The 27,176-nt window shown below is 36.5% G+C and overlaps 1 protein-coding gene across 1 annotated transcript; it reads right to left on the reverse strand.

The window, feature by feature from the left end:
* Positions 1 to 2,159: 2,159 nt before the first annotated feature.
* Positions 2,160 to 22,016, reverse strand: LOC147389196 (Calcineurin-like metallo-phosphoesterase superfamily protein). The gene is made up of 9 exons (XM_086418039.1): positions 21,786 to 22,016; positions 21,523 to 21,573; positions 11,325 to 11,346; positions 11,016 to 11,130; positions 4,530 to 4,562; positions 3,620 to 3,745; positions 3,244 to 3,350; positions 2,914 to 2,985; positions 2,160 to 2,759 (listed from the first exon to the last, which is right to left on the reverse strand). The coding sequence occupies exons 1-9, from the start codon at positions 21,954 to 21,956 to the stop codon at positions 2,371 to 2,373; spliced, it is 1,086 nt and encodes a 361-aa protein (XP_086274165.1). The 5' UTR covers positions 21,957 to 22,016; the 3' UTR covers positions 2,160 to 2,370.
* Positions 22,017 to 27,176: the final 5,160 nt, after the last annotated feature.

Here is a 27,176-nt window from a genome sequence, read left to right on the forward strand (position 1 = left end):
TAAGTGTGGGATACAAAGAAATGAAATAATGTTAGTTATCTATCTTTTGAAACAAGATTCACGCCATCTATTAACCCCACTATGTTCAACACAGATCTCTAGGTGACACACGCTTTGCTGAGATGCGTTGCAACAACGCTTCACGGGCTTCTTGTTGTAGAGATCGAGTTATTGAGCTCCTCCTACCTCCATCTATCTTATTTGGGATCCCTTGGCGCCCGACTAGACGATGGTGGTGCATTCCTGTTTTTAGCTCGCATAACAATACAATAGACTCAAGATGCATGATGATTGCTCTTGATACATGCGACACTTAATCTTGGAATCCAAATAAATGGTTCGAGAAGGATATTAACTAACCTCATGATCCACAAAAACCCCATTTATAATTCTTGAAAGCCTTATGCACACATCTTCTACTATCACATATCATGATCTAAATAAAAAGATATATTTTTGTCCTTGGATATATCTCATGACATCATGAAATCCACAACCCAACTACTACGTTTATTCATGTGAAATCACATGTAAGAAAGGATGATTGAGTTGACATCATCCCCTTCACCTTGACAACTAACTATAATGAGATGAAGGCACTGTTGTCTTTCTTCTTTTGTAAAAATAGAAACTCCCTTTCACAAGCCATGATTAATTACCAAATTCCATACATTAAGTCCTTGGTTTTTCAAAATGCTTCTGCCTTGTCTATTTATTATTATTGAGCAAGTAAGTCTCAATAGAAATTTCATTACAAAGCTACATATGATTTGGAAAAACTAAGTTTATGACACACCAAACACTTAGAATTAAATAATAAACTCTTTGATTTCTTCTTCTCCAAAGAAACTCTTTGATTTAAATCACTACTCATGCCAAGAAAGCTCTATTATGTTGTACCAGTTCCAACAATAATAGATGTATAACCATTCCCATAATAGTCATGAAATCTATTTTCATTTCAATTATTTTCGTTTCTCAAAAATTTGATGTGATGGCACACCTTGAGAAATTTCAACTTATAACTGTCCCTTCCAAACCCTGTGTTACACTTCCATTTGTCGGGTTAAGAAAAAAATATTTAAAAGTCGTTATAAATTGGCTCAAAATTCACTCGCTGACATGGCATGTGCACAAAACCATAGATTTTTTCTTCAGGATACACACTGCAAAGATCTATGGTTCTGTACACATGGCATATCAAGCAAGTGAATTTTGAGTCAGATTAGCATTAGTCTTATTTAAATAAAGTAATCAACAATTCTTGCGGTTAGTGGCCGACTATCATACACACCTTATCTCTAACTAGGAGAGGAACACGTGCCATACATGCATAATTTCTTTTTTCTTTTTCATTTTTTGCATCGAAAACAAGGGTAATTAGTAAGTAAAGGTGAGTTTTGAATTAAGGTAAGTGGAATCAATGCTCAGAGACTTTAACCAACTTAGCAAGTTAGCACCTTCAACATATGTTATGCATGTACTCGTAAGTTAAAGACTTAAAACCATGAACTCTTCTCATGGCAAATTTTGTTACTCATTTATGAAATTTAAAAGATAAATATAATTTTATTTTATATTATTAATTTTTTTTATAAATAAATATTTCATATACATTAATGGATCTAGCTTGAAAAGGCATTTTCGTAATTTAAAAAACATTATTTCTTGTGGATCTGCATCAACAATGTTCAACCTTCTCTCATAGTAATAATAATAATAATAATAACAAAGATATTTGGGATTGGCGACTTGAATAGTATTTTATAATTCAACCCCCTATACAGCTATATCTTATCAAGATATATATTTTGAAATTCTTTTTCGCCATCCAAACTACGTCATTTTTTCCTTATTCCAACCTTTAGAGCCTTCAACTTGTATCAAACCATTTATCTTCATCATTGATCTTTGTTTTTTTTTGATAAGTTATTTAAATCAACTCTCATTTTTTTAGAAATTGAGTCGCAACAAAGGAAAACAAGACACTCTAAAATGCCCACAAACATGATGAGACGCAGCTCTGTTGGTCAACCAGCCAATATGAAAAGTAATAGTCCTATTAGACGCTGATCTTTCACCAAGATAATTGTTAACCATTCCTTAATCTTGCGTTCATGATAATATCGACGATTCATATATCATCAAGAAGTATATAGTTAAATATTTAGATCCAACTTTGATTTGATATAAAAGCTCTACAATAACCATGCAAAGAAAATATATGGATTGAAAGAACAATGTATTATGTAACTTGTGATAATGCATGTATTCTTTCAGGAAGGAAACGTTTATGATACAAATCAATTCACATAACTGGAGAAACCTCAAGTAATTAGAACTGGTGCAGGAAATCCATAGTAAAGGAAGTTAAGTAGTACCACTTTTAAATAGTAGGTGCTCCGCTTCTAGTCTGGTCTCATCTCCCAAAACTGAAACCCAAGTTTCCGCTACCTTTTCCAACTTCCCGTCTAGCATCTCAACTATAGTGAATGCTCGCACTGTACCTTTGGATTCATGTGCACCAAGTGAAGTTTCATGCTTCATGAAGTTCCTGCTACTGGTCCGTTCTTCGTCAATTGATTTTTTCACTCTCGGGACAATTGCTCCATTCAGGTAAATCATGTTGTCAGCTCCAACCACAATCATCTTCCGAAGACCACCTCTATATGCCAGTTCTTTATGCATATGGCCAAACAAAACCACAGGGATGGAGAGTTTGGTGGTTTCTTTCAAGTCAGATATTGCTTGAGCTAGATCTGTATAAAAGGTACATAAGATACATTTTCATCACGACAAAGGTTTCTAATAAAATTTTCGACACTTATAAAAACCAACGATACATTTTAAATAAAAGGATGTACATATTCACCTAAAATATAGGAATATGAATTGCATTATAAAAAGATTTACCTGGATCACCATGGTCGCCGCCTCCAAACACCCAATCTCTTCCACAAATGTCATTTATCTTAGATCCTAAACCTGAAAAAAGTGAAACTTGAATTTATTTAACACACACACAAAAAGTTCATCTTTATGCAATAAGGGGAATAAAGCCATTTAATTGGTTATATATCAAGAACCCTCAATTTGAAAGTAGCTTAGTTGGTAAAATCTTGGGTGATGATACCATAGACATGGGTTCAGTTCCAGCCATCACCAAGATACTAATCTCATTAAAAACAGGCTAACTGATGAGAACAAAAAAAGGCAGGGCAGGAAATTTGAGGTGTCATACACCTGTGGGTCCATTGTGTGCAAGAATTATAACAGAATGACCCTCCGGCGTTCCTTGCGCAGCTTCACAGATTTTCTTTGCACTTCCATCCATGTCATGGACTCCATATCTAAAAGGACATGGTTTAATTGAGTAAGATGGAACATAATCTGGACAACAGTTAGTCTCGGGATCCAATAAGTTTATCACACCCAATATTGGGGACAAGGCATAGTTAATGACAATGATGGTGAGTCGTAAAAGTTTGAAAACAATCTTCAATGGAACGAGATTAAACTAAATCAGGAAAATATTTGATATTCTATTGGGTATATTTACTACATGAGAATAGAAAGTTCTCTAGTTTCAATGGCCTTCGCTTTATTACACTGTACTGACCTTGCCGATAGAAGCCTTTTCCGAAACAAGCCATCACCCCCACAAGAAAATGGGCGGCCCCCAACAACACTAAGCTTTAATAAAGGAAAATCCAAACGGCGATAACCCACGTGTTCCTCACCAAGACTGGTCATAATAAAGAATTATCAATCAGATCCTCAGATTCCAAAAACTATTAAACATAATCTTTTAGTCAAAGAAAGGAAAAGTATACATATGTGTATGAGCATGTTTAAGTGCAAATGAAATGACAACATAGGAGTCCATGACAAATATTCAGCCAAGCAAAGGTTATGACACCTCTATCCCATCAGCATTGGAAGCTGAGGTGCTTGAGAAAAGTGACTCCCACGTTAGTATAACAACTAAAGCTCATACAATTAGAGAACTGCTATTGGCACCCTAACTTTTACTTATTACACCCCTACTAATATAAAAATAAAAAAGTCAACGACTGAGAATAAGTAAAAGTTGGATTTCTATTTGTTAGATTTAGGATTTAGGATTTCTATTTGTTAGATTTAGGAATCCTAATAGTAAACAACTGTTGAAGTTGTTTGAATGTGTTACAATGCTTTGTAATGTTGAGGTAATAACTTGAACCAAGCTTTTTTAATGTTTGAATGGTGTGTTTTAATCTTTAATTAGGGTGTGATAAATAATTTAAGAAATTGGAGTGTAATAAGTAAAAGTTGGGGTGCCAATAGAAGCTCTCTACAATTATTATAGAGCGGGGAAAAATTGCCTACACTACCAACAGCAACAAGCAATGATAGAAATAGTGGGAAAAAATAGGTGCTGTCACAGTAATGCATAAAGCAATAAAATAAACCATATGGGAATTCAACATCAAAAGCAAAGGTCTTTACATTCTTGATTCTTCATAAATCTGGAGATGAGATAAACTTACCATTCTAGCTGAAGCTGGACACGATCTTTCCTCCTAACATTTAAAAGGAAAAAAAGTTCATTAGTTATATGCATTTGCAACGAGCTTACAGATATTCTAGCAACCACAGTAGAAAATCTCAGTCTTGGGTTTTTTTTTTTTCGGTTGGGGGGGAGGGAGGGGGCAAGGAAAATTCTAGGAAGATTACAAATTTATTTTCCTGTGACTTTTATGGGAAAATATCAATAAATTTAACGAATAGAATTATAACTAAAATCTTGAATATTGGACCCATTAAATATAAAACTTACAATCTTGTGAAAACATTGCGACAAATTTGTAAGAAAATGAATTTTTTGTACGTATTTAGTTGATCAATTACCATACGAGTAAAACCCATGTAAGGTCTGCTTTCAAACTTTAACTGAAAAACAGAACGAAACTACTTCTCACCTGGCCAACATGCACTCACTTAAATACAATATATTCGATATGGGAATAGTTCAAGTATAATTCGGATTTGATAAAAAATTGGCTAAAACCATAGATCAACAAAGATAAGATGTGGGAGTAGTTCAAGTAAAATTCAGATCCAAGTTAAAAAATTTGGGCACCATTTCCATCCACTCGCATGTCTAGAAAATTATGGAATGTTTTTTAATAGAACAGATACAAGTGAGCATGTATTCTAAAGAAATGTAAGATATCCATACATTTCTGTGAGCATAAATGAAAGTGAAACAATTTCTAATCACTGGTTGAATTTCAGGCCAAAATATATTTTCTGGCATACCTTTTCTCTAAAACATGTTCAATTGATGAAGAGGATAAGGGATCAAATCCAATGAGTAGTAATCAACAATGAAAATTCTGAATTCTAATGACTAGAATCACTGATCAAGTTGATAAATTACATTGATCCACTAAAAGATTGTCCATTTCTCTTACCAGATCTCTTCAAAAAAATTCGTGTAAAAAACGTTGCACCCTAGAAAAACCTTTATTCATGCCCCTGCATCTGCCACACTGTTTTGTAAAATTTCTAAAGGAGTCCAGCTGGGATTGGACACAAGTGTCCAATGAACCGATGAGATAGTGACATGTGAGCAGACAAACAGGCTCTCTAAGGAATCAGTTTGATTTTTGGAAAGTAAGGAGAAAAGAGGAATAACGGGATACCAGTTGCCTAGGTACAGCCAGTATTTACCACCCGCATTTCACTATCTCATTGGTTCATTGGACACTAGAATTCCTTCTTCAAAGTCTTGATTTAACTCCTAAGTCATCTCTCTGCTCGATAGATAAGAGCAGAGGAAGGAGAGAAGTAGAAGGTGAAAAGTGAGATCAAAGAAAATGAGAGCAAGAAGAACTGAAGCAGAATTGGAGAGAAAAAAAAAATAGTAGAGACAAAGCAAGAAGTGATGTTAGTAGCAGATAGAAGAGAGGGACGAGAAGATGATGAACATTCAACAGTGATATACTTTTTGTATTATTTACTTGACAGATATGGTTTGGGATAGAGTGGAATGGAGGAACATGATTCATTCAGTCAACCCCAAATCTTTGGGTTAAGGCTTTGTTGTTGTTGTAATTGCTCCATGATATATCACAAACAATTTGTCATACATTCCACTTTCTTCATTTACTTGCTAATCTGAATCTTTGAAATGCTGATGGAATTAATTATTCAACTGATTCACATATTATTCATGAATAAAACACAAATTTACTAACTTTGCTTCTGTTCAATAGATGCTGACGAAGGGTTTAAAGTCCTTGTCAATACCAATGGTTTCAAAGGTATTGAAGGTTACACATAAGACTCGCAAAGGCTAGGCTCTCAAAAAGCCCTTGAGACTTTAAGTAAATGCCTTATTTCCTCAAAGGCTTATGCCTCATTCAAAAAGTTGTTAAAAAAAACTTGTTAGGGCAGACACGTCTTTTTTGTGCATTTTGACAAAGTAAACCTTGTGGGGATATTTTGTATTTCTTTTTCTTTTCTTTCTCTTTGCTTTTTGGTATCATTACATAATTATAAAGTTGTTCCTATTAACATTTAATTTGCATAAAGGATCCCCAATAAGTCTTAGTTGATTTGCAACTCCAACAATCTCTCTCTATTCTTCTTTTTCAAACATTCCTATGTTTATTCTATATTTCTATCTCAAATGTACTCCCCACTTTTTGTAGAAGGATTGAAATTTGGAAAGTAAGTATGAAATTATGGATGTGGTTCAATTTTAATGAGTTCGAAATTTGGATATCATTAAATTGTGAATTGCCATATTTTCTTAAAGATGTTTTCTTTGATCGGACTCTTTCAATATCTAGTTATTTGAATATTTAATTTTTTATCTATTTAAAAAAAAAAGCGGCTTGCGAAGCTTACAACTTACACCTTTATGTTTTGCCTAGTGGAATACCTTGTTGCAAGACACGTCTGGGAAAAAACAGTCTTCTAACACAACCTGTAATGACCTGAAATCCTAAAATGTATCTCGAGGAAAAGAATTTTAGATCCGTGCATTGATTTAAAAGTTATCAAATCCTCGAGTTTTGCATTTGATATTTTCCCAATAGGTAAACGACACCTTAGAGACGTAATTGAGGAGGAAACCGATCATACTATTAGATTCGTTGTCGAAAAATCACCCAAAAAAAGAGTATAAGTTTGTCCAATTCGGCATTCGGGAAAAACAATTCTCAAAATGCCAAGTATGTCCAACTTAAGTGATATAAATATCTAAATTCTATTAGAAAAATCAGATTTTTCTTATTCTCCTCTCCAAACAAATCTCAACCATTTTCCTTCAATATTTGAAACTCAGATCTACACTAAACGAGAACGATCCGAGCTTAGGCACAAGAAGGAAAGTTGTTCCTCTCGCCGAGGGTTACGCGTGGACGCAAAGAAATCCGATTTTCGCCAGAAGAAAATTTTAGAGATTGGCCGGAGGCGATTTTAAAGTTCGTTCAACCGTTGAAATTAGCTTGAGGTAGGTTGCCTTCCCTTCTACCTTCTAGTTATGCGATAATTTCATAGAAAATCCATATGATTGTTGATAAATCGATTATTTCATTAAGTTTATACATATTTGAACGATTTGAATCATGTTTACATGCTTATTTATGATTGGTTTTAGTTCATTTGATGTAATATAAGCATTTCATAGTTAATATGATATTTGGATCGAGTTTGGTCGAGTTTCGACGAAAAATCAGCAATTCGGAAAGTATCCGAATGTTGAGTTTGGTTCTAATTTGTTTTGTGTTGCTTCCATATAGTATGTATACCCATTTCCTACATTTATTTCATTAAAACTAATTAAGTATTACTTTAAGTTCTTTAATAAATAAATAAATAGTTCGTTTTCAATTTCGACTTTGAAAAAAATTATTTTCAACACTTAGTTAAATTTTCATAGATTTTCAGCTTATGGTTTTATCTTCGTTTTCGAGTCTTTCTACTCAACCAAAACCATCGAATGAAATTGGTTGATGCTCTATGGATTTCGAATTCTTTAAAAGTAAAATTACTTTGATAGATATGTAGGAAATTAGATGATAGATTGATCGATTTAATCGATGGATGGATAGAGAGAACGTATGTTCTCGACTGATTGATGGGACAGTGCCTCCAGTTCTACGTAGTGGCCATGCCACGTAAAACGTGATAGATAGATAGAGGGATGAGATGGTTGATAGATGGATATGACAGATAACTGTCACTGGAGGGCACTACCAGATTTTGATTGTATTTTCGATTAAAAGAAATGATATATTATATACAAAATAAATTATTTTGTTTACCAGTAAAGATTTGTAGAAAACCCATAAAGAGTGACGCGTTGCTATGTATCCGGAAGCGGCGAGTCAATCTAGGATAACACTAGATGTCATATGCTCTCGGTAGTATGGGATACCTTAGAGCATATTACAGCTTATGAAATCCGGGAATTTCTCCTACTTATTTCCTGGGAACGTTGTGTGTAAAGGCGGTCTCTGTATAGTGTAGAGAGCTAGGCGGGGTTCACATGCATTGCCTCTTGATAGGCTTCGACGCGAGGGGTCTCCTGGGCTAGTTAGTGATCACTTTTAGTCTGTAGTCGTCAAACGGTCGACCTCACCGTTAGTTGAACTCAGTATTGGGTTCTTGGTCAACGGCCAGTCTGAGCCGGATAAATGGTCATCCAACCGTGGTATGCTAGACCGGCCACAAAATCAGATTATAACGATGGGATTCCACATCGGAGGTTAAGTTTGGAATATCGTATTGCCATAGCCGAGGCGGTTATATCGGCGTGTTCCTCTGCTCTCTTATCGATTACACCGCCGTGTTCTTATTATGTATCTTTTTTCTTATTTTGTGAATGATTGATAGATGTTTTCATTTAAAAGATGCATATGTTACTTTAAATGATAGAAATGATAGGTTGAAATTATTTAACTGTTTATTGAATATGCTTAGACATTTATCGTATGTTACATTATGAAAAACTTACATTATTTAACTGTTCAACTGATTACTCGTGCATGTATGACTCGTTGTTAGAACGGCGTTCATCCTGCTGAGTAACATTCCCCTGTTACTCACCCTATCCTTCCCCTTTCAGATTATTCAACTTTTGAAGAACCGTTCTTTGAGGAGGTCCTCGAGGAGGATCAGATTGATGTCTTGCCGCCGCCATGTCTTTGAGGACTAGTAGAGGATCTTAGCGGTTTTTGGTTGTAGATAAGAAACATGGTAGTTTAGAAATTTTTGTAACCTGATGAATTATGAGATTAAAGATCTTGACTTATATCAGTGTTTTGTCGATTTCTTCTGTTTACTCTAGACTCTCGTATAGATGTTAGTTAAATGTTTATTCCGCTGCGTGTATTTTCTTTTCATAAGTATTATTATTTATGAATGTTCTGTTAGATTTTGTGATTGATTACCTCACACCTCGAGATTCTGACTGATGAATCATAGGGATTCGTGTTGGGATTTCGGGGCGTGACACAACCCACACCTCCTAAGTGTTGATCAATGTAATAGTTATCTACAAGATGCTCCTCGCTTTCTTGAAACATGTCTCGGACCAAAATAAAACTGAACTACCCAAGACCAACCCCCTCTGCAACTTTCTAGTAGGAGCATTAGCATCATGAAATCTAACTAATCCATCCAGAATGGCAATGTCACCAGATATGATGACATCATTGATTCCATAATCCATGATATCGCTAGGTACCCCTAAACCCAAAATTTCTTTCTATCCCGTTGCTTGAGCCAACACTATGTGGATGTGATTTTCCCATTGCACACATAATTTCAAATTCCAAGAATGCGTCAAGTACATAATAATTTTGAATAGTAGATTCAGGGATAGCAAAAGGGAGAAATAAAGTTGAGGGATTTTACTATTAGAAAGAAGGGTAGAATAAATGGGAAGATTAATTTTCTTGTATTTCCGATGGGGCATTTGATCCCCAAAAAATGTGAACAATGTGTTTCAGACTTCTTGGCTTTAGGTTCAAAAGCATACTTTATGTGGCTTAGATCAAAGTACTAAATTTCAAGATATTTTCATGAAATATATAGAAATATTTCCATTTCCACAAGACTCGAAATGAAATTTAACCAACATTTTCTTTTTTGTATACATTCTAGTAGAAGTCACTATTCAATACACAAAAATACTAACGAGGACATAGATTTCAACCGAAAAAAAACTCTTTTAAACTATAAAAATGTAAGACTCCAATAGTAAAATTCAATAAAACATTTTTTTTTTAAAGATTCTAAAAATTGATAAAAATTATAAAATTAGAAATTGCTGATGGAAAGGACTGGTAAAATACATATGATATACATTCATTAGAAGAAATAAAGTATGACTAGTTAGGTATTGATATCATCTGATTTTGATATATCCTAAGCACATTAGAATGACACACATACAATTGAACATCTTATAACTAGTTGCATATATTATTAATTTATCCATAATCATTTAAAATTAAAAATTATAAGAATGTCTGAATGTAGTACTTAATAGTTCATTCATTTAAGTAAATGTTTTAAAATACTACCCTATATGCAGTTAATATGACATTGTCATTCTCATTTTCATGTAAATATAGATTTTTTGGTTATTAAGCTCTCAAGTAGCTATGCTACCATGTAGTGGAGCACCACTGATTTTCGTTTCTACATTCCAGATCAAAATATTTACAGATCTAGACTGACCAAAATAGTCACCAAAACAGAAATATAATACCTAAGTTAGACCCCACGGAAGTGGATTTTCTATGGTAATTTTTCGAATAAGTTGACGTGACCTTTAAGTCTCAAAAGATATCTTTTTGAGAATGTTGAAGGTATTTTTGAAAGAGCTACAATTTAATCTACTGTCTTTAAAAATTAATAAATTCTACATAGAAACAATGCTACAAGTACAATACTTATTGGTCATGTACATCTCCAAACACTGAATCTAACAAAATAAGGGAACATAAGCTTACTTTTCCGAGAACTGATGAGTATTCCATGAGTCATGGTTCCCCAAAATAACTGCTTTTGCAATTTTAAGATCTGCAACGCTTCTCACAATTTCGACATTCTCATTACCAAAATCACCTGACGGAGCCACAAGAATGTACACTTAAGTGCTTGAAAATCACCCTGGTCAAAATGGATAAACAAACAAGTGCACGACTGACAAAAGCAACCAAAACCATAAAGTTAAATTCAAAAGATAGAAATGAACCATATTCCACACTTTTCTGACTACATCACGTGGATAATGGAAAGCGGAGAAGAAAGACACATGCCTGTGAAAAGGACCAAATCTGGCTGCAATTCACAACATTCACCATGTCAAGTTAGTATAGAATGCATATAGGAATCACAATAAACAAGCTGGAAATAAGTTTGAACAATCCTATACAAATACAATAAAAAACAGTAAAAACCTTGAGGAAAATGAACAAAGCATTCTCATGAAGACTTAAAGTCATCATCAATTTAATAAAAAAAATTATGTGCACTCAGCATCAGAAGATTTACTGATGGTTGACCACAAGAAATAAAAAAATTTACATTACCACAAAAGAAGCACAATAAGTGAAGGTTTACATATGAATTGGGATGGTGTTAGCAACAGTTGGTTTGGCAATAGAATCTCTCTAAGTTAATATCAATAACTCAAGCGATGTCCCTTCCTCCCAGCCTACTTATGTTGTTATTTTGATCAACAACCTAGTAGAAGATGATGTAAGCACTGTGAAACATTCCATCGTCGTTATCGAATTTCTATCCCTGGTATTTGGGCTTGACCTGATGAATCTGCTTCAACCGTTCTATTCTACCCATGGTTATATTTTTTCTTTTCCACATCCCGTTTATTCCCTTAAACATGCCCACTTACATTCCTTGTAGAATTAATGGCATTCAACACACACGAACAAATTATCCGAATCGACTCTTCCTTATTTTATCACCTAGGAGCAACTTCAAGGTTCCTTTGTCTTTCCACTCATCCATTTGTACTTATTGGCCTCGGTTTGGATCCGGGTTCAAACAATTTAATTACTTTTTATTATTAAAAAAAATTGAACTTATGAACTCTAGTACATGCATCATATTTGTTTGAAATCACTATGAACTGCAGTCAAGGTAGTAAAAACCGATCAATTAGAAAATCATTCTATATAACGCTTACAACAAACAATACGGCTTCAATTCTCAATCAAAGAGAGAGAGAGGTTACATGGTGGCAGGTACAAACCAAGTTACCAAAACAGTGAAAAAGAAAGTTCACTGCTTGGGATTCTTGCGGAGCTAAGTCCTGAAAAACAATTCGTAAGTTTGAAGGCTTGCTGCAATAACCTATTTAGCGGACCACAAATCTTTAAGATAAGGCTTTGTTGTTGTTGAATTTATAAAATTATTGTAGATATGAGCAATAAAGTCGCCACATGGCGCACACGTGTTGCCTCGAGGCCACCATGTGGCACTGTCAGAATCGCTACGTGTCACCTTTGAAGCTGTCACGTGACATCATGAGGAGCTCTGACCATGGGACCACGAAAGAAGGGCATGTTCTGACACCTCAAGTATGGTCCCCTTATTGGGTCACCATGGCTTTGACCATGGGACCACGTAAGAAGGGCATGTTCTGACACCTCAAGTATGGTCCCCTTATTGGGTCACAATGGCTACTACATGGATGACTGACACCACTTACAGGCTCCTAACACGAGTAAAAGCATAACCTTACCTTGGACTTGGAGGAGATAAGTCACGCTCACCATGGCAGGATATGACCATACCTCGAACTTGACAGTGACCAATTGTAATCACTAAGAAGATACCTTTCTCTTCTTCACTATAAAAGGAGCACGAAGTTGTCATTGAATGGGAATTTCATTCTCACAAGGGGGCTTTTCCTCTTCCTCCTCTTTTTGTAACCTCATGTATTGTAAATCATGTAATAGTTTCAAGAATAGTGGAACAGCTCCTCGGAACTCAAGGAGGTAGTCCGGATTTGGACGAATCCAGTGAACTAATCGTGTATTATCCACTCTTTCTATTTCTCCTTCTCTTTAATTATCTTTATACGGCTCATCGGGGATCGCACATGCATAGTTCATTGTTGTAACACCTTGTATACATCTTGTCTAAGCGCAATAAGGTCCACACGGCTACTTCACGAACTTAAAAAGGAGTCTTTGTAATCATTATCATCGAATATACATTAAAGACTTTATCAGCACCGTTCAACATTTAGCGACTTCACTGGGGACAAACGTTAAGACTCACACAACAAAATGAGGACTAAGCGACAATCCGAACAAGCACATGATGATGGTGTCAACGAGAGAACTAATCAAGAATAATGGCATGACCCTCCAACAATACCAGAGGAGGGTCGTGTCCAATCACAACTATCATGGAGCCGTTGGGAGAGATCCTACGCCGATTTGCAAAGACGAACCAAGAAATTTTAGCAAGGCAACAACATATGGGAAAATCGTACTGAGATTCACTGCACAACCAACCAATAATTGACGAGGTCATCGAGCCACAAGGTGCCTCAAGTTCCTTCACTTGACGACAATCGATTAGGGAACATGTGATACGTGAACTGATAAAAGACAACCTTGTGATAATGACAATCAATAGAGATTTGAGATTGCGTTGGAGTTTGGTTGAGGCGTCATAGCCACTGCATATTCACCGATATGTTCTCCCATTGGACAAATGGCATCGCCACAAAGCTCAGAATCCAAGCTTTTACTTCTACCCTACATGTTTGGTCAAGGCGTTGTGATGAGTTAGATGACCCGTACAAGGCACTGCGCGCTGTATACATCACTTACGCTTAAAGAGACATTGTGAGTATCATTGCGATCAAAATACATCACGTGTATTCAATGATATTCTTCAAAGCGTCGTGCACTACCTACACGGCTACACCACGTTTTTGGTCAAGGTGCCATGACAATGTGGTGACCCGTACAAGGCGCCCTACGTTATCTACACCACTTACATTTTAAAAGAACGATGTACATTTCTTACTTATAGGCAAGGAAGTATAAAAGAGTTGGTCGTGGCATTTTGTCAAATACCCAAGGCGCATGAATCAACCACGACGACCTCTAATTTACTTAGGGACTCATGTTCGGTAACATCCTTTAAAGGCGCCATGCGCCATCTACCCACGTATTCGGTCAAGACGTTGTGGCAAGTTAGATGACTCATACAAGGCATTGCACGTTATATAAATCACTTACGCTCAAGGAGATGCCGTGCATATCCCTACGATCAAAATACATCTTGTGTATTCGGTGATATACTTCAAGGTGTCATGTACTACCTACACCACGTGTTTGGTCAAGCACCGTGACAACGAAGTAACCCATACAAGGCGCCTTATGTTATCCACACCACTTAAGTTTTAAAAGAACGCCATGTGTTTTTTTACAATCAAAATACATTGTGTGTCACCGTTCAACATGAGATGCCGTGCACTCTTCTCTTGTAAGCATAAATATGTTCATAGCGCCATGCGCTCTCATTTCAGTAATGAGTACGAATATGTTAACTAGCGTCGTGCATTCTCACTTTTTGAGATACACCACATGTACGCACTTATGGCGTCGGGCACACTCATCCGCATTTCCATGCGAATACACCACGTATATTCTTAGATGGTGCCGTGCGCTTTTGACCTTAATCTATCTCCAACTTTTCTTTAGGTACTGAAAGACTTACGAGTAAAGCTACCTGTCTGAAATTATTATTAAAAGATGATTGGCTATAGAAACTCCGGAATACGCGTCGTAAGACTACAAGAAATGCACTCACAAAACGCGTAGGGGACTATCAAATGTTGAACGGTGTGGAAAGGTCCTTAATACATATTCGATGATAATGATTACAAAGACTTAAAGGTCTCACTAAGCTCGTGAAGTAATCGTGTAAACCATGTTGAGTTTAGACAAGATGAAGACAAGGTGTTACAACGATGAACTATGCATGTGCGGTCTCCGAGGAACCATACAAACATAATTAAAGAAAAGGAAAAATAAAAAGAAAGATAATACACGATTTGTTCACGGGATTCGTCCCAATCTGAACTACGTCCCTAAGCTCCGAGGAGCCATTCTACTATTCTTAAAACTATTACATGATTTACAAAACATGAGGTTACAGAGCGAAAGTGGGGAAGAGAAAGAGAAAGAGCTCCCTTATGAGAAAATGAAATCCCTCTTCAATGACAGCTTCGTGCTCCTTTTATAGGTAAGAGGAGAAAAATATCTCCTTAGTGGTTGCGACTGGTCACTGTCAGGTCCAAGGTATGGTCATATCCATTCATGGTGAACGTGGCATGTCTCCTCCAAGTCCAAGGTAAGGTTACGCTTCTACTCGTGTCAAGAGCCTGTAAGCAACAATATATCAGAATCCTGTGACATGTCAATCATTCATGTGGTAGCCATGGTGACTTAATGAGGGGATTATACTCAAGGTGTTAGAACATGTCATTATTTCGAGGTCTCATGGTCAGAGCTCCTTATGATGTCATGTGGTAGTTTCAAAGGTGACACGTAATGATTCTAATGATGCCACATAACGGCCTCAAAAGCAACAAGCGTTCACCACGTGGCGACTTTATTACGTATATATACATTAGTTTCCTGCGCACCGCAGAATATTAGTCTCTATATGATCATGCGGTGTGCATTCCGATGCTTCGTCACTCCTATAGCAAGCCATGCTCCATAACACTTTTAGAGATAAGTCGTTCTCATTCAAATGATGCACCCGAAACCTTTTCAAAACAATCTTTAATGTAATATTTAGTATAGAGCGCATGGCACCACCTGGTTATTGCATACAATACATTCACTAGGAGGGCACTCGATGCCTCGTTAAGCGAACAAGTACTAGAACCTCTACGTGAGTAAGGCGCACTGTGCTTTGTATAAAATACACACAGTGCATTAGGCCAAGAGCGCACAGTGCCCAATTTGGTGAATGAGCACCAAGTTCTCTACGTGAGTAAGGCACACTGTGCCGTTTAGCAATGCATTGTTTGTGATACACCGAGAAGATCCTCTAGGATTCCCAAGACAAATCCCAAGTTTTAGCTTAGGATTGAATTGTTCTTTTCTAATTTATTGTTTTGAATTTTATTTATTGCTTGGTCATAGTCATAGGTGGTTAGTCATCTCCAAAATAATAGCTAAGTCATGGTCTTGACTAGCTGAAGTCTAGGAGTCAGTTTAGCTATTGAGTTGATGTAATGAAACTCTATTTAAAGAGTTTATTGGGAGCAAAATAGGGACGTTAAGAATTTTATTCAAACTTGTGGTTGTCTTTCACCCAAAGAAAGTCGAGTTTACTGAATGTTTTTCATTGTAATCTGACTGGGACCAATCATTGGTATCAGAGTTACAATGACAACCAACAAAGAGCGCATTGAAATGTTAGAGCAGGGAGTGGAAGGCTTACAGGATGAGGTGCAGCGGCTTGGACTCGGAATAAACGATCATATGCACCGGCTGGAGGAGTCTTTGAAAGCTTTATCCGATGTTCTTCTCTCCTCAAAGACAACTTACTCTTCGCACTCGGTGAAATAGGGACACATGTATCAATACCAACATGACGAAACAAGAAGTTCTCGTCTGAACATACCCCCTCTTCGAACCAAAATCAAGTTTCTGCGATTTGCAAGGGACAATCCAACGGAGTGGTTCAATAGAGTAGCACAGTTCTTTGAATTTCAAAGAACTCCTGAAGATCAAAAGGTGAGCTTGGCATCTTTCCACATGGAAGGTGAAGCAAACCAGTGGTGGCAATGGTTGAATTGGACATACAAGGAAGAAAATCAAACAGTGACTTGGACTATGTTTGCTGACGAGTTGTGGGCATGGTTCGGTCTTACAGATGGAGAAGACCTTGACGAAGCTCTCTCACATATAAAACAAAGTGGTTCTTTTCGAGATTATCAAAGAGAATTCGAGAAATTGGGCAATCAAGTACATGGGTAGACTCAAAAGGATCTCGTTGGAACTTTCATGGGCAGATTAAAACCGGAGATAGCTGATGGGATACAAATGTTCAAGCTAAAAACGTTAAAAGAGGCCATCAGTTTAGCTAGGACCAGAAATGAACTACTTACACAACAAAGGAGGTTTGCTCGCCCAATCCCACAAAATCGCCCTCAGGCAACCGTCACTCCGATCAATCAAAGAACAGCGATAGCTCCTAAGCAATTGGGCTGGGAAGAGATGCAAAAACGACGAGCTCAAGGGCTATATTTCAGTTGCAACGAACGATTCACACCAAGTCATAAATGCCAGGGACCTAGACTGCTACTCATCGAAAGCCACGATAATGTTCAGGATAAAGAAGAAGAGGCAGAAAAAGAAGTAACAGAGAAGATGAACTTGAAGTTTCTATACAAGCCTTGACGGGATGGGCATCTTCACAGACCATGCGAGTAGTTACCACCATCAAGTCCCAACCAATAATGGTGTTAATCGATAGTGGATCTACACACAATTTTCTGAGCGACAAAGTGGCTAGAATATTGCGACTTCCAGTGGTTCCTACGAAGTCCTCACAGTCCATGTCGCCAATGGAGAGCGACTCTTGTGTCAAGTGTGATTTGAGAAGGCAACGATAAATTTACAAGGCATTCCATTCTCTCTTACTTTTTACTCTTTGCCATTAATAGGACTAGACATGGTGTTGGGAATACAATGGTTGGAGATGTTGGGGTTTGTAGTTTGTAACTGGAAGCACCTAACCATGGATTTCAATTGGGAGAATCAAGCATGAAGACTACAAGGGATACAAAGGCCCATTCAAGCTACTTCACTTGAGACCATTGCAAAGGAGCACCGACAGGGTCAAATGGTTTTTGCTGTATATGTTCAAAAACTGGAATAATCTCCCTGGGTTGGTCTTCAACCGGATACACAACAAATTTTAAGCGAGTTTGAGGACATCTTTTAAGAACCCTCTAAGCTGCCTTCACTGCAAGAAATCGACCATCATATACCTCTCAAGGAAGGAACCCAGCCCATCAATGTTCGACCATATCGGTATGCGCATTTTCAAAAGGTAAAAATTGATAAACAAGTGCAGGCAATGCTGGACGTAGGAATCATCCGATCAAACACTTGTCCATTTTCATCCCCTGTCCTTTTGGTGAAAAAGAAAGATGATATTTGGAGGTTTTGCACGGATTACAAAGCACTAAACGCAGCTACGATTAAAGATCAATTTCCTATTCCAACAGTGGACAACATGTTGGATGAGTTGTACGAAGCTACTTATTTTACTAAGCTGGATCTTCGGGCTGGTTATCATCAGGTACGAGTACATGCTCCCGACATTCCAAAAACTACATTTAGGACGCATAATGGACACTGTGAGTATCTTGTTATGCCCTTTGGCTTATGTAACGCTCCATCTACTTTTCAAGCCATAATGAACTCTATTTTTCGCCCTTACCTCCGAAAATTCATATTAGTTTTCTTTGACGATATATTAGTCTATAGTCCTACATGGGAATTGCATTTAACTCATGTGAGGAAAACATTAGAGATTTTAAAGAAACACAGCTTCTTAGTCAAGGTAACCAAATGTGACTTTAGTAAGCAGGAATTGGATTATTTGGGCCATATTGTGACAAATCAAGGTGTCAAGGTAGATGGTAAGAAGATTAATGGTATAGTCGCATGGCCACAACCCACAAATATTACTGAATTGTGTGGCTTTTTAGGCTTGACAGGATATTACAAGAAATTTGTCCGGAATTATAGAGTACTAGCTCGTCCTCTCACCCACTTGCTCAAAAAGGGGAATTTCAAATGGGATGAAGATGTTATTGCTGCATTCACAATGCTCAAACAAGCTATGACGACCACACCCAATTTTGCTATGCCTAATTTCAATAAGCCATTCACCATCGAGACTGATGCTTATGAGGATGGAATTGGAACTATTCTAACTTAGCAAGGAAGACCAATTGCATACATGAGTCGAGCTTTGGGGGTTACTAAACGTACCTGGTCAATCTATGCCAAAGAGATGTTAGCAATTGTGGAGGCCATTCGGACTTGGAGACCATACATCTTGGGTCGAAAGTTTTTCATTCAAACCGACCAACGCAGTCTCAAATATTTTTTGGAGCAACGAGTAGCCACTTCTGAGCAACAAAAATGGGTCGCTAAACTTCTTGGATACGACTATGAGATAATATATCGACCCGGGAAAGAAAATTCAGCGGTAGATGCCTTGTCTCGCCACCCCAATAGCCCTCTCCTCAACCCAATATTTATTTCACAAGTTTCTTTATGGGATGACATTCGAAAGGCAGTAGAAACTGATTTGTACATGAAAAAAATATTCCAACGGGCAGCAAATAATCCTACTGGAAATTATGTAGTGAAGAATGAGCTGTGTTGTTACAAGCAACGGGTGGTGGTTCCAACTGCATTGCGGGATCAGTTGCTCCAAGAGTTTCATGACAGTAAGGTGGTTGGACATTCTAGAGTTTTAAGAACTTTCAAGAGACTAGCACTATAGTTTTATTGGCCTTCTATGCATAAATATGTCCAAGATTACATTCAACAATGTGCAACCTGCCAAAAGATAAAATCTAAGACACTAGCACCAGCTGGATTGCTCCAACCACTCCCAATTCCTTTTCTAGTTTGGGATGACATCTCCTTAGATTTTGTCGAAGGATTGCCGTCTTTACATGGCAAGGATAGTATCATGGTGGTCGTGGATAAGCTTAGTAAGTACACTCATTTCATTGCTTTATCTCATCCTTTCTCTACGAAAATTATTGCTAAAAGGTTTGTGAAAAATGTTATTAAACGTCATGGAATGCCGAAGTCCATCATTAGTGATCGAGACCCCATTTTTGTAAGCAAAATTTGGCAGGAGTTTTTTACCATGTCGGGTACTAAGTTGAAGCTAAGTTCAGCTTATCATCCTCAGATGGATGGACAAATGAAAGTGGTGAACCGTTGTCTAGAACATATCTGCGATGTTCCGTCCATCAATGGTCTCGAAAATGGTATAGCTATTTGCCATGGGCAGAGTATTGGTATAACACCACCTATCATTGCTCAACCAGGATGACACCATTTCAAGCCTTATATGGTCGCCTTCCTCCATTAATTCCTCATTAAGCAGATGGGTTGTTTCATGTTAATGAGGTCGATCAAAGTCTCCTTACTCGGGATGAAGTATTGCAGCAATTGAAAACAAATTTGGAGTTAGCTGCCACTAGAATGAAACATGTGGCTGATCAAAAGAGAAGAGAAGTGGAGTTTCAACTAGGAGATTTGGTGCTACTTAAACTGCACCCATACTGCCAGCACTCCGTGTTCAAACGCGTTCATAAAAAACTTGCTAATCGTTTCTATAGCCCATTTCCAGTAGAGCAGAAGTTGAGCGAGGTAGCATATTGTCTCTATTTACCTCCTGAAGCTAAGATTCACCCGGTGTTTCATGTTTCTCTCTTAAAGAAGTATGTGGGTACTTCTCTGCCTGCAATTGTCAACCTACCACCAATTTCTGATGAAGGACAGATCCAAGTTGAACCTGAGAAGGTGGTCATTACAAGATGGATCAAGCGTGGTACCAAGTTTATTGAAGAAAGTTTGGTGCAGTGGAAAATTTTTCCTGTAGAAGATGCTACTTGGGAGGATACGTAGATGCTCAAACAGCAATTTCTTGCATTGAACCTTGAGGACAAGGTTCCACTTGGGGGGGGCAAGTATTGATACACTGAGAAGATCCTCCAGGATTCCCAAGAAAAATCCCAAGTTTTTAGCTTAGGATTGAATTTTTCTTTTTCTAATTTATTATTTTGAATTTTATTTATTGCTTGGTCATAGTCATAGGTGGTTAGTCATCTCCAGAATAATAGCTAAGTCATGGTCTTGACTCGCTGAAGTCTTGGAGTCAATTTAGCTATTGAGTTGATGTAATGAAACTCTATTCAAAGAGATTATTGGGAGCAGAATAGAGACGTTAAGAATTTTATTCAAACTTGTGGTTGTCTTTCACCCAAAGAAAGTCGAGTTTATTAAATGTTTTTCATTGTAATCTGACTGGGACCTATCAGTTTGATAGTGATCAGCGCCTCAATGAACATGAATGAGAATCAAGTCATCTACGCAAGTAAGGCGCACGGTGCCTTGTCTAAAATACACATGGGGTATTAGTTTAGAAGCGCTTGGCACCTTGTTGGGTACGAATGAGCTTGGCACCTTCTACTTAAGGGTTGTCTTAGGTAGTCACTACGCTCAAGATGTTAGGGTATTTCCTCATGATTGTGTCACCATCCTCAAACTCCTTGATGATGCCACATGACATATGCGTCACCCATATCTACAATTACTAGTGTTGATTTCACCAAGCATTTTCAACAAATTATTGATATAAATTTTTTAATAAAACAAAGAAACTAAGCATTCCAAATATTATCAAGAGTACCTGCAAAAATTGAAGAGCCTTTGCATCTTCTTGTAGGTTCCAATCATCATGCTTCAAAAAATCAGAGATTTTATTCAGATTAGACGTTAGAGAGAGAGAGGGAAATTGAAAAGATCTTAATTCGTCAACAACTAATTTCTTCAAATTGCTAATTTTTCAAAAACTACAATTGAAATTACAGATGAGTTGTTTCTAGGGTTTCTAACAGTCAAATTCACTCACTTCATCCATAAGAGAGATAGAGAGATGTTATTTATACTCACAACATCTCCAACGACAGCAATGCGAACAGAAGAAGAGGAAGAAGAACAACAAGAAGCCATGACCAGACGGTTCTGATTCCAGGATGTCGAACACGAAGAAGAAGATGGAGGAGAACTACTAAAGAAACAACAGGTACCGGACACGTGCGTTCGCACCCACGTGCGTAACATAGTCCTATACCTACTTCAGTTGGTCCTCACTTTATCTCCATTCCAATTTCCCAGCAAACATCTTCCAATGTCAAAAAGAAAAAAAAAATAGCTCACAGAATCCGGGATCCACCAATCATATGAGGCCGCGTGTATTCTATCCCTCTATTATTCAAAACAATCCAGGAGTTGAGAAAATCGAACGGTTGAGAGAGCTTACACATTAAACCCAAAAAAAAAACTGCTTCAAACTACCACCATAAACACATTTTGTGATATGAGATTGTGATGCAAAAATGATTTTAAAACTCGGTTTCACGTCTCATCTCGTCCAGGTCCGATATCGAATCGTCTTAAACGAGTTTTTCAATATGTTTCAAATGTCTCAATTAAAAAATAATAAAAAATTGAATGTGAGATATTAAATTTTGGTAAAAAAAGTGACTTCTGAGTTGATCTCATTCAGCTCTCATACCTAATTAACTCGAAAGATACGTCTCAATGTCGGACAAGTTTTAAAATCATAGATGCAAGATCCTATAGTGGATAACACTTCCCAAATCCCAATAAACAACTCAAATGTTTAATACCAACCACTTTCCCATCTCTTACTCTTAGATGTGGAATAAGGGAGAACCCATAACCAAGGGGTTTTCAATTTTCATGGAGCAAGAAGAATTTGTAAATAATAGAAGCATCCCAAGAAGCACAAATAAGTATTTTTATTTTTTATTTTTTATGTTCATCATTTTGAATGCATGGCTCAAGTAACAATTATAATTTCTTTTTTTTTTTTTTTCTTTTTTAAATATATTTTGAAGACACCAAGAGTAATTTGGTAGGGTAAGGTTTAAGGATTAAATTAAGAGATGTGAAAGGGAAGAAGATGAAAAATATATAATGCACTCTTGATAGACATGACAACCCTTCGATTACAAGAAAAATTGGGTAATGATGTGTTGGTTTTCTTATATCATCAGATACTTTTCCAAAGATTATTTTTAATATTTTTTATTTTCTAAACTTCATTTTTATATTGCAGGGGTGACCATCAAAATATGGTAAGCTGGAATTCTTTTTAGAGAAATTTTATTGCAACACCTACTTTTGCTAATGCCACCCCAATTCATATGAAATCACCAAACAACTAGCAGACATATGGGGTTGGTATTAACAAAAGTTGGTGGAAATAGAAGCTCTCTTCTTTTAATTTTTCTTTTAATTCAAAAAAACAAATGAAATTATTATGTGGAAAAGAATTTGTGGAGTTCTTCGGTTGTTGTGTTTCTAATTTCTTTTTCTCTTTTTTTCATTTTGAAATGAAATGATGAGTTGAGTCTTTTGGTTATAGGAATTTAAAATGACTCATTTTATTTTATTTCATATATTAGGTAATTTTTTATTTCCTTTTATTGTTTAGCATTGAACATGTGATATTTTAAGACAAGTAAATTTGGAAGCCTAATCAATACTAATTTTTTTAAATTGAAATTGATGTCTAAATTCAACCAGTTTTTTCTAGATTGGGCTATTAATCCATGATGTGAATTGTGTTGGAAAGATCTAAAGGTTGGGAACGCTTCCAAATAAAACTACCTCAACTACTTGAACTACCCCAAACCTCTCTCTCCCCCCACCCACTTTCTCCATTTCTTTTCCTCTCATGGCATCTCTCTTTCTATTGACATGGAAAAAAGAAAGAACATGATTGTACATTTCTTTGATTACTATTTTTTTTTCCCAATATGGCTTGGTGAGTTTCTCTTAAAATCTAATTTTCTTAAGATTTTCCCTGTTTGTTTGATTTTTGTGTGTGTGTGTGTAAAAATATCTATTTATTATATAATAATTTTTGGGTTTTTTTTTTGTTATTTGTTGTTTGTGGGATGGTTTTCTCAACTTAGCCCTGTTTGAAAATGTGTCTCTGTTTTTTAACACATAAGGAACACGTGCAAGAGCGAATTGTGCAATAGGCACGAGCATTCACTAGTATTTTAATATTTCTTCTCCCAACTTTAATATACCCCTCCACTCCCAAGTTGCATTTTGTGAAACTTGACAATGCCAAATATTTGAGTTCTTCATATACCTCTCTTTCATCCCAACAACCAACATGGATTTATTTTCTATTAAATTTCAAAATAATTTCGTCATTCCAATCTTGTTCCACACCCGAAGTCGATGAATGCTAAGACTTCTAGACTCGATAGGAGTACACACTTTCTTCTAAATAAGTAAATGGATTGAACGATCTAAGAATGAACCACTCCAAAGAAATTTATTTTGAATTGCCTCTATTCTTTTGAGAACACTTAGGATGTATTTGATTGCATGAAAAAATAGTAGTAAAAAAATAATTAGGATGAAAAACTTAAATCCATTATTTGATGTTACTTTGAAAAAATAAGAGGGCAAAAAAAAAAAAAAAAAGAAGAGGAGAAGACGTGGAAGTAACGACGGTAGAGATGAGGAAGAAGAAGGGAGGACTTGGTGGCGGTGTAGCTATTAGATTTTTTAGTCCGAAGATCAATACTACGTGGATTTGAAGTTGCCACCATTCTTTTTTAGAAAAATTGTAACACCCCGAATTTTTAATTCGTATCTCGAGGAAAAAATAAATAGTGGAATATTAAGAAAATCTTGAAAGTGAGATTTAGGGGTAAAACTTTAGGATGTTTTTGATCATTTTTAATGGAATCTGACCTTACCATTAGATTCAAAATGATCGAAAAACATAGTTTAACTTATAAGCATGCTCAAATGCGATTCCGAATATAAAAGTTGCAAAATCCTCAATTACCAGGTCGGACTAGGCTAAAACAGTGACTTTTTGTTAGAGTAATAATTTTTAAAATTCGATCATACCATTGGGTTCATAACGAAAAATTATTCAACATAGACTATTTATTTGTCATTTTTCGAGATCAGAAAGTCGAATTATCGCCAAAAACGAAAACGACAACAAGTTTAGGGGTCACATCAGGCCAAAAATATAATTTTTTTATGGAAACATAATTTGTAGAAATTGACTATACCATTAAATCCGGAACGAAAAATTAGGTGAAATAGAGTATTCATTTGTCAGTTTTGGAGTCCGGATGATAAAGTTATCATCGATCGAAATAATTGACAAAATACCGAATTCGTCCCACATTTTATTTAAATAATATTTTTAATTTTTTTTTATATGTCATCTTCCCCAACGCGTCCATACGGCCGAGACATATAAAAAACGAATTTTTTTTTTCTCTTCGATCTTCTATCTCAGATCTCTCACAAACGGCTCGCTGTCGACGATCGACGCAGAAGGGAGAAATGTCCGCAGCTACGTTCTCTACAAAACCCACCCAACCTTTCTTTGTTTCACTTTCTATTTTACCCGATATCGTCAAAAATCAGTCGTATTTGGATACGGAAGTTTCGAAACTTTGACCTCAGATTTCGTCCGTTTCTGGGTTAAACCGTCTTCCGACGCAGAAGGGAGAAATGTCCGCAGCCTCATTCTCTACATAACCCACCCAAATTCCTTCTGTTTTCTCATCTTTTTCACCCCGTATAGTCAAAAATCAGCTGTATTTTTATACGAAGATTTCGTAACTTCGACCTTGATTTTCATCGGTTTCGAGGTCAAACTGTCTTTCGCCGTAGAAGGGAGAAGAGACGAGCACATCGAGATCTTCGAAACCACCAGGTCGGTTTCGAAAATCAGCCGCTTCGAAGTTCGATCCATCTCGATTTCCCCGCCGATCGCCTCGATTTCCGCGCACACGCTTTGATCCTTTCGCCTAGACATGGTAAGGAACTCTCAATTTCTATTAGTAATCGTAGATTGTGAAAATTGCATTTAGGACTTTATCGAAAAAATTTGGATGTATTTCCAAAATATAGAATTCTTTTATTATTTCAAAAATTCACGCCAGAAATTGCATGTTTGATATGTTTAATTGTATTTTTAACAAATTATACGTTGGTAAGGTATTTTAACGGGTTATTTCCATAAATTGGGTCTTGGGCACTGCTTGGACCCTGTTTTGATATGAAATTTGTATTTTTTTTCAATATTATTGATAGAAATAAATTCTATAGTTGAAAAATGTGATTTAATATTCAATGAACTCATATTGAGTTGATGAATATCAGAAAATGGATGTTTTATTGAAGAGATTGAAAATTGTAAAAGTCGAAAAAAGGGAAAAAGGGTATGAAATGGTAAAATGTCAGAGTCACACCCGAGGGGTGATGTTTGCATTTTACGTTGTTGTGCTGTGTGTAGGTTGGTGAACAGATATCCAGGAATAATATTATTGGTTACATGTTTATTTCCTTTCTGTTAGCGCGAGGCGCTGTTTACGTTTCCGTTATGTTATTTATTTTAGGCCGGGTGGCCACACTTGCATGGTAGGAAACTGGATATCTATTCTCAACCTTGTATTGTTAATTTCTCTTTTATTTTCAAATAAAAATAATATATATGTAGTTATTTTGTGAGCTGTTAAAGAGGCTGTGAATGCCTGAAGGGATAGTGCGTCATATCATCCGGAGTGGTGTACTATCCTGGGATGTACGGTAGGGACCACCAAACTCATACGTGATATGGGACGCGTATGAGAGTGGAGTCACAACTGGAATCCGGGATATTCCTCTCTATCTTTACCAGTGAACTTGTAATGTAAAGTTGGTCGTATACGAATGGTTTGTATATTTGTGAATCACATGCACGCCTGATAGGCATAGACGAAGATGATTGGTCAATGATCACTAACAATCTATAGTAGTCGAACGTTCTGACACATCGAAAAGAGACCCATTGCTTACGGTCACGTCAAACGGCCAGCCTGAGCCAGATAAATGGTCAACCAAACGTGGTAAGGGCAGCGACTGGCCACAAAATCAGGAACTAAAAGTCAGAGAGAAATTGTAATATCATGTCCCGACTGGGAGCGATCTAGTCGTGAATCCCAACACTCTAATTCCAATACTCCACCATTGTGTATTATGTATCTGTTGCTTATTTTGATATATAAAATGAAATCCATGTTTATTGTTTCCATTTGATCAATTAGATTTGTATAAAAAGAGAATGTTATAGTGAGTACTGCTGATCGATGTAATCTGAGTTTTAAAATGTTTAGTTGCTCACCATGGTTATATGTACCAGTTAATCGTAGTTTATTATGTAAAACTTTGATTATTTTAAAATGATTTAGTATGCTTATTCGTTCATGCTAGGAGGGGTTATTG

This window comes from Akebia trifoliata, chromosome 12 (assembly GCF_017979445.1).
Source record: "Akebia trifoliata isolate Shusen 1 chromosome 12, ASM1797944v1, whole genome shotgun sequence".
NCBI classification, from domain to species: Eukaryota; Viridiplantae; Streptophyta; class Magnoliopsida; order Ranunculales; family Lardizabalaceae; genus Akebia; species Akebia trifoliata.

Bases quoted from the DNA above. Each gene is read 5' to 3' on its own strand.
- LOC147389196 (XM_086418039.1), bottom strand. From the start codon at position 21,956: ATGTTACGCACGTGGGTGCGAACGCACGTGTCCGGTACCTGTTGTTTC. The intron at 3,351-3,619 runs GTCAGTACAGTG...ATGTCCTTTTAG, and splicing joins AAAAGGCTTCTATCGGCAAG to ATATGGAGTCCATGACATGG. The intron at 2,986-3,243 runs GTGTATGACACC...CACTTTTTTCAG, and splicing joins TGCACACAATGGACCCACAG to GTTTAGGATCTAAGATAAAT.